This window comes from Aythya fuligula, chromosome 5 (assembly GCF_009819795.1).
Source record: "Aythya fuligula isolate bAytFul2 chromosome 5, bAytFul2.pri, whole genome shotgun sequence".
Classification (NCBI taxonomy): Eukaryota; Metazoa; Chordata; class Aves; order Anseriformes; family Anatidae; genus Aythya; species Aythya fuligula.
Window position 1 is genome coordinate 33,518,661 of NC_045563.1, and position 16,004 is coordinate 33,534,664.

General features: G+C 46.7%; 1 protein-coding gene across 2 annotated transcripts in view; it reads left to right on the forward strand.

The window, feature by feature from the left end:
* TYRO3 (TYRO3 protein tyrosine kinase) overlaps positions 1-14,264 on the forward strand; it is a 39,715-nt gene extending 25,451 nt beyond the window's left edge. For both annotated transcript variants that reach the window (XM_032188441.1, XM_032188442.1), the window contains 10 exons: positions 450-579; positions 723-823; positions 1,707-1,802; positions 4,092-4,172; positions 5,898-5,990; positions 6,399-6,520; positions 6,825-6,934; positions 8,320-8,479; positions 9,193-9,329; positions 11,823-14,264. In XM_032188441.1, coding sequence (XP_032044332.1) covers positions 450-579; positions 723-823; positions 1,707-1,802; positions 4,092-4,172; positions 5,898-5,990; positions 6,399-6,520; positions 6,825-6,934; positions 8,320-8,479; positions 9,193-9,329; positions 11,823-12,198 — 1,406 coding nt within the window. In that variant the 3' untranslated portion in view covers positions 12,199-14,264. The remainder of the gene's footprint in view (positions 1-449; positions 580-722; positions 824-1,706; positions 1,803-4,091; positions 4,173-5,897; positions 5,991-6,398; positions 6,521-6,824; positions 6,935-8,319; positions 8,480-9,192; positions 9,330-11,822) is intronic.
* The last annotated feature ends 1,740 nt before the right edge of the window (positions 14,265-16,004 follow it).

The window sequence follows — 16,004 nt, forward strand, 5'->3', positions numbered from 1 at the left end:
CTATTGTCTTTCAAAATGTTATCTGGATGGCTTTCGGGCAGTACTATGTAGCCTGGTCAAGCCTCTGCTGGCTGCCACCAACAGGACAAAGTGAAACTTGTATGCAAAATCCTCTTACTAAGTAAGGGTTTTAACATGAGACTCCAATTTAAAGTGCCCCAGATCATGATGTCGTATAAAGTAGTATAATCTGGAGCATTGCCTCTTACTTTTTAAGTGCTTCAAGCTAAGAATGGGGTCTGATAACTGGATGTGTTTGCACTGCCTTTGCTGCGTCAAACAGCTAGAGTAGTTGTTTATGCCACATTCCAGTGCACGATGTTACCCTGTGTATATCAACCTCAGCAAGATGATTTTTCCGTTTAAAAACAAAGATTATATATCCTGATATGGTCTGTTTACCATTGACATTCTTCTGTTTGCTGACTGGTGTTTTCTGCATCATCTAGGTGGCCAGAGACAACCTCCTTATGGGACATCTTGGGTTCCTGTGGCATTGGGCATTCTCACAGCGCTGGTCACAGCTGTTGCCCTGGCTCTTATTCTGCTTCGGAAAAGAAGGAAGGAAACACGGTTTGGGTAAGGAAAGTTCTCCTTGTGCTGCTTAGAGACATCTTTGCTTTTTCTTCCAGTGTGGTTTTCAGACTGATTATTTTGCAAAAACATTTGTGGTTTGAGTACAATCATGCATACTGTCTATCACACCCTTTTCTGCCTTCTAGCCATGCCTTTGGCAGTGTGGTTGGCCGAGGGGATCCAGCAGTCCATTTCAGAGCTGCCAGGTCTTTCAACAGGGAGGGCCCAGAGCTCATTGAAGCAACGTGTAAGTAACATGACCTGAATTGATTCTATGTGAGAAGTTGCATGCATGCATATACTGTGCTCTGTGTTTTCCCTGAACCTGATGTTTTTGGATCAAGAATATGGGAAATAATATACAACGATGCTTAGGCAGTCTGTGGATGATAGCAAAAGTGAAAGGCCAGAGTTGCTGTTACCATACCAGTTACATAGCATCATTTACTTGCCACTTAAATTCACGATGACTGAAACTTAATGCCTTACACTCAAATGCATCGCTCTTCTGCCCCAGTTTTACACTACAGGGACTCTTTTAACTGTAATATAATGTAACAGTGAAATGAGTATGGCTTAACAATATTAGCAGTATGCTTTAGCTCAGTTTTCTATAAGCATGAACCAACTGATCAGTCCTGGGAGGCCAGGAACTGGTAACTTCTCAAACAGCAGATTGAGTCCCAGGAATGGCCAGAGTTCAGATGATCCATTTCTGCCTTCTGATTCAGCCTGGGCACAGCTCTCTGTATCAGCTCTGAACAGCTGGGTTAGGATGATGCTCCAGCTGTCTTTGACTTTGCTCCCAAAGATTTAGAGATCTTTTCATTAGTCTAGTGAACATAGTGTTGGACCTTGTTACCCATTCAGCCAGGTATTGTGAGACTGGTACTGTTCTTAAAATAGTCTGTGTGCCAGTCAGACTATTGAAAATAGGTACAGCTCCATCAATTTAAATGAAGTTGGATGAGCTGGTGTCCATCCAGTGTCCCTTCTGATTGCATTCTGTACTCTCAGCTATTTACAATAGTTCCAATCAGATTGGAGATGAGATTAGAACAGGTGACTCTTGATGTTGTGACAGAACATTTAAGTACCCATGATTTGACCCTTCTTTTGTTTTCTTTTAGTGGAGAGTGTGGGGATCAGTGATGAGCTGAAGACAAAACTCAAAGATGTCCTAATCCAGGAACAGCAGTTCACCCTGGGAAGGATGTTAGGCAAGGGTAAGAACCAAAACCTGAATAAGAATTTACAGTAAAAGTCCACGTGTGTTGCCTTTACTGCTGAGCACAGAGAAGCAATTACAAGCAACTGGTTTTCTGTTCTTCTGTATGTAGCTGGCAATTTCAATGACACTTTGTTCCACTGGGGTAAAAGATTTCAAAAGTTTTGAGTGACTGAGGGAATATTAGCTAAGCCATACCTATAGTATGGCTCTACAGAGTCACAAAATGTTCAGCTTTCCAAAGTGCTGTTGATTCACTGGGGTGTGAATTTCTTTCAGAGGTTTAAACAAAGGAATGTTCACTTAAGCTTCTCTCCTTTCTCCTTACAAAGGGATGATATAAAATTCCTTCCATACCAGCATACATTCAAATATACTAAGACAATACAGAGACAGATGATGTACCACAGGCACCACAATGCCTCACAAATACATTGATTCAATTTCATGTGTTCTCAGCATGTCAGGTGGTTTGGCTCCAGATTTTGGTTTGGGAATTTGGAGGCACATTTGGAACAGGTTCTGAATTTTGCTGGCATTTGTCCTCATTTAGGTTCATGGGAACTCTTATTGTAGGTTTCCAGCTGGATCTCCCACACAGGTGCTCTTACCATTCCTCTGAAATTTTTAGGTCAAGAGGTATGGGCAGAGTTAAAGTGGGGTGCTTCTCACCTATCTTTAGCTAATAGACTGGCCCAGGAACTCTGTAAAAAGATGGTTTTGGGTTTAGACTTCCAAAATTGCAGGCTGGTTAGTGTACTAGTTGTTGAATCATCCTACTTTTTCAAGCCGAGGGCAATCTCTTAGGAATAAGTGAAAGTGTGTAATGATAAAGTGAATAACTAAAAGAGTATCATAAATCAGGGGTCATAAGCAAAAGGGAGCTGGAGTGTTTGGCTTCCTTTTTCTTTATAAGACTAGTTTTATTGAATTCACTTTAACCCTGGCCCACTGGGAGCTTTCTTCCGCTCCATCCCTCCCAGAACAAATCTGTTTCTGAAGGCTCTTTCAGAGCAGGAAGATGACCTTCCTGCAGAAGGTCAGAGGGCTGAACAATGCTAACAGTGTCAGCTCTTAGCCAGTTTCTGGGATCCTGCTTTAACCCTCCTGGGCTGCCCTCATAACAGGTAACAAAGTGGGAATTGGCTGTATTGGGGCCCTTGGTGGAAGGATGCCAGCTGGCAGGATCTGCTCAGTATTGTCAGCCCCATTCCCCCAAACTCATGCTCAGTGTGTGTGTTAGAAGAGGGCATGGCTGTGTTATTTTGGGCTCTGCTGACTCTGCAGCTGAGAAACAGTTCCAAAATACAGGAGCAATATAAAATTGCTGTGATCCTTACCTTTTGTCCTCTTTGTGGTCTGATCCACTGCTTGTGATTATTGTGAAATAACACATGCCAGGCAGTAGTCAAGGACACTGTTGAAAAGATAGTGGAAAGATGATGCTTTTGGGGTATGTGGCATGGTGCCATTCTTGCCTTCTTCTCATCAGTAACACATCTTGGATGGGGTAATTAGTTACCAAATTATGGAGAGCAAATCTAGAGCCAGAATTAATGCAAAGAGGCTGTTATGCTATGGTATAAAGCTATTCCAGGGTAAAATAATCTTTAAGGGATTTAACTAGTTGCATTTCCTGTAACCTCCCTTTGAGAACACACAAGGCTGAACTCTTCCTTGTATGAATTAACATACCATGTACACACAGGTAGGTGTTGTATGTTTTGTCTGGCCAGCAATGATTCATGCAAACTGTTCCCTGAATTTTGAGAGATAAGGCCTGATTGTGTCTCAACTGACTGAGTCCTGGCACCATTACTGGACTGTAAGCTCTGACAGCTGTCACCTCCAAAAATGGTCAGCACTGAGCTTCCTCAGCCAGCTCATCCACTCGTCTCTCCAGCTAACAGTCCTTTCCCTGACCAGAGTTTTGCGTAGCTGCATTTCTCATGATGTGTCTTCCCCAGAAATGCCTGCCTGGGATCCCGGTTTATGCTCTGACTCTGCGTTGTCTGCCTGGTAGAGGATTGCTTTCTTTGCCTGTTGCATTCCTTTGTTTTCTGGACTGCCAGCACAGTGGCGTCTGTCTGCTGGTAGTGCTACTTCTAGGCACGCACATGCTGAAAACTGCCGAGTGGAGCTGCAGAATGGAAAAAATGAAGCTGGTAGCTGCATTTCTTGTGCTTGCTCAGCTTCTTTGTCAGCGACCCCTCGTGTGAACCTGCTGTGAATCATACGTTCTTCAGTAGAAGCTGTTCCCTCACTGCCTGCTCTGGTCATTTCACAGGGGAATTTGGGTCAGTTCGAGAGGCACTACTGAAGCTAGATGATGGCTCTTTCCAGAAAGTGGCAGTAAAGATGCTAAAAGGTAAGTGGCAGTAGGGCTACCTGAAGTCCTTAAGAGAAAGAGAGCTTAAAAAGATTAAATGCTGTCTGTCCTGTTCTCCAGCAAATGTCTCCTGACGTTCTTCCTTCCTCTTCTCTGAGCTTCCCACTCAACCCCTCTACAAGTGTTTTCTCCCACTGCTTTCATTTCAGTCTCTTTGTAGTAACTCTTCCGGGAAGGACCTCTGCCACCTTAGTTGATTGTACAGCATCTAACAAACAGTGATTGCAACCAAAAGCAAGTCATAGCTACAGCTTTTGTGTGCACAGGATCTTGTTCAGTTGCTTGATTCGACACAGTACTACATCATGCGGCACAGACAGCTCAGGCAGGTCTGCTTTGCAGTAACAATCCAGCAGTGAAAAACACATTTCTCCAAGCATGTGTCCTAGAATAAACAGAAGAGTGTTGGGACTGAATGTAGGGGCAAACTAACTCACTTCCGTCAGGAGTAGGTGACAGAATAGTCTAACTGCCTTCCAGTCGCTTGTTTGAGGAGTATACATAACAAGGTCAGCTAACGTTCATCAGGTAGAAATGTGTGACAGCAAAAGCAATTAGCAGGTATAAGTGAAACAGTGTGTGTGCATTCCTATATATATGTTAACCTATGTTATTTTAGCCCTCGTGCCTGTAGGGCAAAAATTAACTGTGACTGGCTGAAAGCAGAGTCACGCTTGCTTACCTTTGAAGTTAAAATTGGCTGCCACAGAATGCCAGTCTGTACTAAGTGCACTGATACCAGTTAGTGTGAGTTATATCATTTTCTCCAGTTTCAACAGTAAAATAAATCAGTTTGCAAGCAGTTTTGTGAATAGTCAAACTGTCTGCGTTCAGCCATCTAACTTGAACTCTGTATCACCTTCCAGAGGCACCTTTCTTTCTCCATTGGCTGTAGAAAGGAAATCCACTTCTGTCTTCTGAATCATATTAAAATGCTTGCCTACAGCAAATAATGTGAATATTCCTGTGTAGGTCTGAGTCTGATCTTGCCAGCAGTGCTGGAGGGCTCCCGCTAAATTCAGCAGCACCAGTGGGGGAGGTAGACTGCTGGACTAATTCTTGATTATATTGTTGCAATTCCATAAATCTCGGGTAATAAGTGAGAAATATTTTACTTCAAATTTATGCTGATGTATGTCATTGTTGAATTTAGTCTGAGCTCTCCACTACTGTGGCTATTTAAGAAATCTGAGCTCCAGCGCATTAGAAGACTCACTTGTGCTAAGAGATGCGAAAGTGTGGATATTTCATGCCATCCTCATCAAAGATGAGTTGATTTCTGCCACTGTAGCTCGGGGCTCCAGGCCATCTCCTCTGTCTTAGTGTCTTCTTTAATTCTGTGCGCCATCTCCTCTCCCTGACACTGTAATTTAGGTCCCTTTAGCTAATGTATTCTTAACATCTTTAATCCACACGTGATTTCTGTGGCTTCCAAGGAAAGTTGTTGCTGAGAAAAGAGCTGCTAATTGGCAGGTCTTTCCTGTGCCAAGAAGCAATTTACCAGATGTCCCTGATGTATGCTTACTGCATTCTGTCCCAGGAGAAAGTGTTAGGCTCTGCTTTTGTTGTAAACTGGCTCATCTAGCTGTAGGTCTGAGAGGATGTGCGAAACATCCTCTACGAAAAGCTTCTGATAATCATTATCTGCAACGTCCCTTGGAGCCACCCACTGAGGAAAAAACTTAATGATTTTTTTTTTTCTAGCGGACATCTTCACCTCGACAGACATCGAGGAGTTCCTGCGAGAGGCTGCGTGCATGAAGGAGTTCGACCACCCGCATGTCACCAAACTGATTGGTAAGCCAGCAGTGCTGCTCGTGGTGTCATGGAGCACTTCCCGCTCCTGCACCATCCCCTTCAGCCTCACGTGCCCACCTGTGCTGCTGTCCAACAGCAGTGGTGGTGCAGCCACCCCTGTGGTGTTGTAGGGAGCAAGCAAGTGCTCCTGCCCAGGCCTAGAAGAGGTTGGAGTGGGTGTAAGTGCTCAAAACAAATGTGCAGCCCTTGTACACCTGCAGTAAGAATCTCATTTAAGCCATTCCTCCCATTCTTGCAAATACTACAGGAGCACGCAAACGAGCTTAGAACCTATCCACCAAAAATGCACGTCTTTTTCCTCCAGATTTGTAAGAGAAAAGCCCAGCAGCCTGTAAGATGGTCCTGATCTGTTTGCTAAAACCTCTTTTCTTTGTGTGTGCTCTCCAGGAGTCAGTCTACGGAGCCGTCCCAAGGGCCGTCTCCCAATTCCCATGGTGATCCTGCCCTTCATGAAGCATGGAGACCTTCACGCTTTTCTGCTGATGTCACGGATTGGGGAAAACCCTTTTGTAAGTCTTTTTTATTTAAAATTCCTTTAGGGAGGGTGTGGATGTTCAGAGAACGTGCAGATCAGTTTGGGCTTGGTCTCCCAAAGGTGTTGATAGATGATCAGATTCTGATACCAGAGAAAGCTGTGTTTGGGATAAGATGTTGAAGTATTTAATCCCATGCACATTGAGGACCAACTTGTGCTTTCCATTCCCTCCCTGTATCCACATGTTCTGGCTTAGTAAGCTAGCAGTAAATCTTGCAGTCTTGCCATAAGTCATTGAAAGTGTCCAGGAACAGACCTCAAACTATTATTTCTTTCAGAACTTGCCTGTTCAGACACTCCTCAAGTTCATGATTGACATTGCCAGCGGGATGGAGTACTTGAGCTCAAAAAATTTCATACACAGAGACCTTGCAGCTCGGAACTGCATGTAAGTGAACCATGAGCTTTTAGAGAATGACCAGAAGGGATAATAGAGGGATGCACAACAGAAGTGGGGAGGGATCGTCTCCAGGAATGCTGTGGGGGGCAATTCTTAACCTTCAACTTCCAGCTTGTCCCTATTTATAAGGACCCATCCCATCATTGGTTTGAGCATATATTTTCACTGCGTTGATTACAATATGTGCTTGTAATTAGTCATTCTAATAGCTGTGTGTCAGCATGGGCTATTTGTTCCGCCTTATAATGTAACCAACGGGAGAAAAAGGGTTTGGCTGTGTTAGGAGAAAGGAACTTTAAGTATAGCCTGAAATCTGTATTCTTTGCGTCTATTTGGAGGACTTGATTTTCACAATATAAGAAATGTAGAATTTCCTGGAAAGCATGTGAAGAATGGCTAATATGGAGAACGCCTTTAAAAATAATTGCATGGTGAACATGCTGCATGATCCCACATTGCTGTTCACATCCCCAAACTGCCTTGCCTGCTTTGAAGGGAAGAAAAGTCTGGTTTTTGTCCTTTCCTCTCTGCTTCCTCCCTGAGAATGGAGTAAGGAACAACCCATTCTGGCAGACAGAACTCTGCCTCTGAACAAAACCACCACAACCAATAAAATCAACAAGAAGACACTGATTTCTAAAGGCATCTAAACGTCCGGATGTACAGACAGGAGCCTGATGGTTGTAATGAAAAATGAGGAGTTAGTCTGCTCCAACACTTCTGAGAAACCCATGCTGTTTTCCTGTTTTTAAAGAACAATAAAAAAAAATAGCAGACTTCCTTCAGAGGAAGCTGAATGCCTATTTCATCACATCTTGGGGAAAGCAGGAGAGTCCGTTATGAAACCGAGAAGCATAATATCTTTATGGGCTTCACTGGTACTACCTTCTAAAGTGCCTAGGTTTAAGCAGGTTACGGATCAATTCAGAAAATTAGCCTGGCCTGATCAGAATGGCTTGCAGATGTAGTTCAAGCATTTGTAATGTGCAATCTAGGCAAGCACTGTGTTTTTTTGATCACTTACACAGGGTACAGGTCTCACGGACAGCAATGAGCAATGCCAGTGTCGTTTGTTGATCTTTGAGCCTGCAGAAACTATCCGAGTTCACTCTGGATGACAGAGTGGATCATCTGAGCGTGGCTGTTTGCTTACTTCCTTGTTCCTAATTGTCACCCTGTTAGTCTCAAGGAACTGATGTGAGACCACTCAACTATTTCACATTGGTCATCAAATAGATGAAGTCATTATCCTTCTGGGTAATACTTGATGACTACATACCTCAGTTTCCCGGCCAGGAAATCTTGGACGTACCTCTTTTCTTGCCTGAGGTAGCCATTAAATGCTTTTCTTAGTCATTAACACTTTCCCGTAGGTTGGATGAGAACATGAATGTGAGTGTTGCAGACTTCGGGCTTTCTAAGAAAATCTACAGTGGAGACTACTACCGTCAGGGCTGTGCTTCCAAGCTGCCAGTGAAGTGGCTTGCTCTGGAAAGTCTGGCGGATAATCTGTACACAACACACAGTGATGTGGTGAGTTGCTTTGGTGTGTTCGGGGGCTGCTTGTATTTCTGCAGAAGTGGAGGAATCCTGTGTTCGTGGAGGATGGGAAAACTCCCTAGTGGTGGGAAAAGGGACTTTGTCTGGTAGCTTGTGTTGGAGGGACAGTGCCACCTCTGCCTTGGGTATTCTCAGAGCTTGGGACTAAAAATACATGAGTGACTCATGTCAAGAAGAAGAAGAAGTGAACTCTTTTCTCCTTTTCCTGCTGTCCTTTGGTCTTTCTTCATTCTTCAGTTGTTATCCCCATCGTCTCCTTCACGTTTTCCCTTATCCTCCTCATTTTCTTCTCTATGGACAGTCTCTTACTCACTCTTTTTTCTTACTTTTCTGCATTAAAATTTGAAGGTGACCTAATCTCAATTGCACGTAACCCATACAGTCATGTACATGTGTAGCAATGATACTCCATCCTACAGAAAGCACTGATGGAACTTTGTAGCAGGAATACATCAGTGCTTAGACATTCTTCCACATAACTTCTCTCAATCCTCCGAGATTTTTGCTTCCTTTTCCCTTGTTTGCTTGTTCTGTTTTTCTTTTCTGATACCTTCTCCCGTATTCCTTGCTGCCTTCTGACTGGGTTTTGCCTTAGTTTTCTCCTTCAGGCCTGTGGACTTGCCTTCTCATTTGTCCATGTCGCGCAAATGGGGAGCTCACCAGTTCTCTGTGTTGTTCCCTTTCAGTGGGCGTTCGGGGTGACCATGTGGGAGATTGTGACCCGAGGGCAAACCCCTTATGCTGGCATTGAGAACGCAGAAATCTACAACTACCTCATCACCGGGAACAGGCTGAAGCAGCCGCCGGAGTGCCTGGAAGATGTGTGAGTACTTCCTCTCCCTGCTGACTTGTGCTTCCTTGAGAGGTTTGGCTTATGGGACGGAAACGGGGGCAGCTGGCTGAGACTGTGACCTGAATCCATCCACTTACCAGCACACAGAGGCATTCACTAGAAAGTCTCTGGGTTAGCTATCAAATTTGCTCTGCTGGCAGAGCTCCCTGGAACCCGTGGTAGCTCCACAAGCAGCTACTTTGGCTCAAGAGCTTGAACAGTATCAATGCTAGAAGCTCTTGGCTTTGTAGAAACCGTAACTGCATTTCCAAAGCTCACTGTTCCCTGCCTTCTCAGGCCAGCATCTTTGAAGAACAGTCTAGCAAGTTTACAAGGAAACTAGATTGCAAAGGCAGTGGACTGCAGGTGCTTTTCAAAGCTAGGCCTCCAGTTTTCAAACTTGGATCTACTACTCGCACAGAAATCAGGATGATAAAGGCACGGGAGACAGGATTTAAGGTTCTGTAGTTCAGTGTCCCACCTTAAATTGCAGGCTAAAACAAAACCAGGACAGCCTTGTGGATATTGGTTTCAGGCAATTCCAGACTTGCAGGAAGGAGTCAAGTAGCCTGCTGCGGAGCACAGAACTGCACATTGCAGTCCATGCTCCTGCTTTAGTCCTGTGGCATATCTACAAACGCTGGCTTTAGTGGCCTTTTCAAGCCATACCCAGTGTGTGAAAGGGTCAGCAAGAAGTCCCCGTCCCTCACGCTGTGATGGTGCAATATTCCACATAGTTTCCTCTCCCTAGACTTTTTTTTTTCCAAGTAAATGAATAATCTGTACTCCTTACTGAAGCTGTGCACTTTTGTCTTTTCAGCAGCTCATTTTAACTGTTCCCAAGCTTAAATGAAAACATTCTTATGCCGCTGCTTAAATTCATTATGTCTGCATCTTGACTGCTGTGAGTAGCGGTGGTTCCCAGTTGTGGAGCTTACGGCCATAGGATGTTAAAGATGCCAAATGTAGGGAAGAGATTCAGTGAGCTGCCTGGCACTGAAGAACAATTCATCAAAAACTACTGAAAAAGTAACCTCCATTTTGAGAGGCCTTTGAACTACAAGTGATTGAGACCCAAGGAAATATGCCAGAAACACCTTATTATATGCTCATCCTTGGCTTATGTGCTTCTTCTGGGCTTCTGTCAGCGGCAGCTGCTGTCAGTGGCAGCATCCTGAGGCAAATGGGCTTTGGGGTTGATCCACTACAGCCAATAGTTCCTTACCTTTCTTTCGAATGAATTCCTGGTGTCTACCCGGCAGGGTAAAAGCATGTATTTTAATTTGGTGTTGCAGAATAGGAAGGTTCTGTTTTATGCTCAGCATTTAGAGTTGTTTTGGCCACTTGAGAGGGACATAATTCAGGATTCAGGCAACTGAGGCATTGAAGCTTTCTGCAAACCTAGTGTGAGATCCAAAAGAGGCTCATAAAGCCAATGGCAAGTGAGGGACATAGTAAAAGCTATCATGAATTGTTTAATTTCCCAGTGAGGGCCATATCAGATCTTTTCGGCTTACAAGCTTAACTGAGGCTTGTTTGTCTGCAGTATTCTCCAGTGCCAGCGCTGTGCTTTGTCCCTGCTCCCTGCAGAACTGGTGACAGCAAACAGGAGCACAGCTGCTGCTTTGGGGGGCAATGTGTGAGGAGGAGGAGGGGGATGATGGCTCTGGCCATGCTGCAGCCAGGCTGGTGTGAGCTGAGGGGCAGAGCCCATCACCCCCCGTCCCCTGGTGCCATCTCCTCGCACCAGCACTCAGGCAACTGCTGCTTTTGGCTGGCGTTTGGCCGCAGGATAAACACCATCTGCGTGGCAAGACAGGGCCTGCAGCCAGTAACAGCACCAAACAGGTGCTGAAGTTCAGCATCCCTTGGCAGGCCTTTTATTACTCTCTAAATAATTATTTTGATTAAAATGCTTTTGAAAATAGGAAGGAACGAGTTTAGATCCATAATACCTGCCCATGTGCCATCACCTGTGCGAAGCCAAAGCCAATGAGTTTTGGAAAACTCTCAGTGCTTTTTAATTGTGACTGCAGAAATAAATGCCTCGCTCTAAATGTATTTAATACCCTGAGGACGTACCCAGTCTAATTTAACAACAAAAGTTATGCAAATTCTGTGCAAATAAACACACACTGAAGCTAAAATTCTTGCTATTCTCTATTTTCTCCGCTCAGCAAAGCCACTGCCTGGAGGAGGTCAGAACATGTTCACCCATGTTGTAGGTTAGGGAATTTGGATGTCTTGAGGTAGTGGTACCTCTCCAAGGCACATGCCGGAGCAGTGCAGGGCTGCACTAGCTCCAGTGTTGTAGAGGTGGGACGGAGCCCTCCAGCAGCAGGTGAGGAGCTGGCTCCACTCACCTCCTCTGCAGGCGTTCCCCTCACTTGATGGCTGGGCAGAGCTGCGCTGTGCAGAGCCCCTGCTGGGATGTTTTGGGGTGGCTGTGTGGGGTCTCAGTGCTCTTCTCTTCCTCTATTGCAGCTACGATCTCATGTGCAGATGTTGGCATCCCGAGCCCAAGCTACGCCCGAGCTTCGCAATGCTCCGGTACCAGCTGGAAATGATTCGGGGGAGGATGTCCACGCTCTCTGCCAGTCAGGACCCTCTTTATGTCAACATTGGGAAGGACAAAGAGGTGTCCGGCAGTGACCCTGCCCTGCACGCCTCCTTTGCAAACACGGACGGTGATGAGACCGTGGCTGGGGCAGCTGCTGCTGTCACGAGTGACTATCGCTACATCATGAGCCCCTTGTGCCTTGGAGATGATGCCGAGGCTGCAAGGCATCCAGATGGGCAGGAAGGGGAGGACAAAAGCCTTCTGTATGAGCTGGAGACAGAAGGAGAGAAAAGTTGTTAGTCTGTACATAGCAGTGACACTCTGCTTCCCTGGGACGGGATGTGTGCAGCCACGGTGCCGCGTCGCTTGGGGCTCCGATGCCGGATCTGGAATGGCTTTGAACAACGCCGGCCGGAGCTCGTGGGCAGCTGTGGCAGCTTTCACCAGCTGTGTGGGCTGCAGGTGTGGACAGCTTGGACGGACCACAACCCTGACACCCCCTTGGATTTGGGGAGGGGGGGCGGTAGGGTGGGGGGTTGATCACCTCCCGCTGAAAGAAGGTCAAAGCCGAGGTGGGCAGTCAGTCTGTGCTCTGGTCCTTCTCACTGACAGCTGGAGCAGAGCTGAATGCACCCTCTGTGTTCAGTCAGCGCTCGCTCTCGTGTAGATGTTGTCTTCGGTACTGGCTGCATGACTTGGGACTGGTACCTCTGAAAACACTAGTGGGTATTTACGTTGTCATTCAGGACACCAGGGAAAATTCCCCTGGTGTTCACCCAGCAGTGCTGCCTAGACATGTTGCCTACCTCAGTGGTTCTCAATCTGCAGATCTCCTTTCACCCAGCATTGAGTTTGAACATCTGGTACACTTCATGCGGTAACACTTGCAGCTCCTTCAGCCCAGGGCTCTTAGGAGATTCAGATGTTTCAATGAGTGGTGAAATTAGGAAGAAAAAAAAAAAAAGAAAATCCAGCATCTGTCTTCACCCCACACACCTCTTTTGTATTTTTTCTTCTGTTTGGCATCAGCTCAGGTCTGACCAGACTTGCAGCTGCCATTCAAAGGGGAAGGAGGGAGAGCAGCTGGCGCGGGTGAGGGCAGGATCTACCTTCAAAGGGATTGAGAGGAAGCTGTAGAGAGGACTTGCCAGCAGTAAGGGGAAGCAGTGCCAGTTAATGCTAAGCTCTGTCCTCCAGGAGGGGAAGGAGACTGCTTAGCTGCAGAGTGGCAGCCTTGCATCACTTTCACCAGGGGCAGGATTCAGTATTTGATTTAGAATGGGTTTTCTTTAATCTTTCTCTTTAACCATTCAGTGACTTTTTCCAATAACCCAGTGCTGTAGCTGCTGTGGTGAAGGTGTGAAATCAGTTCGGGGAAGGTGTGCGTGTGTGTTGGGGGGAAGAACAGGGAGATCTCATTCTAAAGAGAGGGAGTTGTCATCACAAAAAAACTTGAGAACCACTGGCCATTCTGTTTAGGAGGTCTTTTGGCACGCTGTAAAAGCCACATCAGATCATAGACCTGTATCACTGCAGCCTTCCAGACAGGGCAAAATTAATGGTTTTGCTCTTTGGATTTTGTTTTGTTTTTCAATCAGCATGTCTGACTCACTGTAACTGCAAGCGCTTCTGTGGTTTTTAATAATTTAATATTTTAATGTAAAATCAGCATTTGCTTTGTGCAGTGGTTCCCAGCAAGGAAGTGCAGTTACATCTTACTCTAATTATCCTAAATATTTGCTAGATCTTGATTTCTTTTATTTCCAATGCGCTGAAAACTCGGCAGAACCACAAGACTTAGGATTCCTCATTGCTCTTCCTTGGAAACAAATACCACCGCTGTCATCACTTGCCAAGTTTGCCAAGGTGGGACCAATGAGTAGAGTTAGACTGCAAGGCTCAGTATCGGGACACCCCATTGTTCAATGCCAAGTTCTTGGTTATTGCAAGCTTAGGGGCTCGCTACAAAGCTTGGGTCCAGTTTGATCCCTTGTGGCGAGCCCTTTGTAAGGGAGGGAAATTCCAGTCTGGGGCTTGGGCATGGGTCCTTTCTGTGAGGTTTCCTACCACAATACAGCCTACAGCTGTCTCCAGAAGCTCCGTATGGTTCCTCGGTCACAGATAGGAACTGCACAACCTTACAGCCCAGGCACTAAGGGGTTTCTCTTCGTAAATGCAGGTGAGAAGATAACACCTAACAAAGGGTAACAGACGTGTGCAGTGCACACGGTGGCAGAGGGCAGAAGGCTATGCTCCCTGCAGCTGCCTGGGAAGCGCAGATGTACATATAGATTCTAACTTTGGGAAGCATGTCATTAGTTTTTATGCATTTTTTTAATAATAAAATACGTACTGTGTCCGCGTCATGGCCCCTTCTCTGTGGCAGGGGCTGAGGATGCTCTGAAGGGGTCTTCTCCCTTGCTGCGTGGGGTCACGGGTAAAATGGGCTCAGCAAGCCTCAGCTAAAAGCCTTTCTCCCTTCCCAAGCCATGATTAATCTGCTCCTTGGAGGCAAGGAGCTTGCTGCATCCTACCCCTACGTGCAGCCTCTGCTCCAGTTCCTTCCCCCTTAAACCTGCCTGCACCCAGCTGCCTGCTGGCAGCACTCCCTGGGGAGGAGAGGCTTGGAGGCAGCGGGTGAAATTGGGCTGCTGAGTCAAATGTTCCCAACGCAAGATAGAAGAGCCTCTGGGTTTCCAGCTCACGGAGAAGAGCAGGCTCGCCTCGTGCGTTTGTTCTCCATCAGCTGCACGCCCTCTGCCTGCCGGCTCACTCCGAGAGGACGAGCGATGGTGAACGGCGGGAGTGCTCACCCCCCATCTGCAATGCAGGAGAAACAACTTCCAAAGTGCAAAGTGGATGCTGGGGTTAATATTTTAAGGTTCCAGTGCCCAGTGCTGTCCCTTGGATCTGGTTCAAAGGATGATTTAATCCTTTTGCACGCAAGCCTGGTCAGAGCAGGTACAAACGCAGCTGGGCCGTGGGTGGGAGAAATGACAGCAGAGGAAGAGGCAGTGAGGGAAGGAAACTAAGATGGGCAGAGGTCAGGTGAGCTGTGAAGGCAGCTACAGAGGGAGCTGGACAGCAGGGCTGGGGCTCTCAGTTTGTGAGGTGCTGGAGCAGGGAAGGCATTTCCCCGGTTTTCCCAGCTGGGTCCCAATTGGGGGGGGCTGGCTTTGGGTGCTGGTACAGGTTGCAGTACTGCTCTGTACCAGGAGCACTGGTGCAGGCACCCTTCTGGCAGGCTGTTTTCCTTACAAACCCAAGCAATTCTCCCACAACCACCCTTATTTGGCTGTCATGCTCGGTAGGTTGTGCGTGAGGCCAGATGCGTAGCTGTTCTCGTGCCTATCACCTTCCTTCTTGGCCTGTGTTTGGGCAGGAGCCTTGCTTTACTGGGATTTACCCAGTCCGAACACCTGCTGGAGTCAAATGCAGTTAATTTTGGGTAAAAGTTTGAGTCTGTCTGAGCACAGCAAGAAATAATACTTCCATGTGCATCTTTTTTCCTGATATACGTTGCATTTTGCTGGCAGAATTCATTCTCTAATGCTTGGCTGGCAGCTTTTCCAAATGCCCCCCCCCCCCCCCCTTTTTAACCATTAACTTCTGTTGAGGCAATTCCGTGGGGGGCCCACGTACAGAGTCCCAGTTTTATAGGGACTTGTTAACACCCCTTGTGCTCTGTTGGGACACCTGGAGCAGAGCCAGAGAAGCTCTCCCCAGCTGCGGCGCTCACCATGGCTTTGCCCCCCGAGGAGCCTGGTGGCCAGCAAAATCACCGAGTTTCTGCCTGACAGGAAGGCACTGATGTGTCTACAGCCTGCCCTCAGAAAGCTTGTAAGGACTGCATCGCCTCCAGACCTCTACTTTGCTGTCGTTTTGGCTGCAATGAAGCAATGGATTGAGAAGTTTTTAGGGACAACACATGCGGGCTGTGATCAGGAAGCCTTGTTACCAGGGGAAACCGGAATCGATCGCTCGGCCCAGGAGCAGAAATACCGACGGACGTGGGTTTGATCGCATGGGCTCTGTCACAGCGAGGAGCTCGGCGTCGGCATGAATCAGCCGCCTGTCACCGCGTGACGGTCTCGTGACAAAACCGA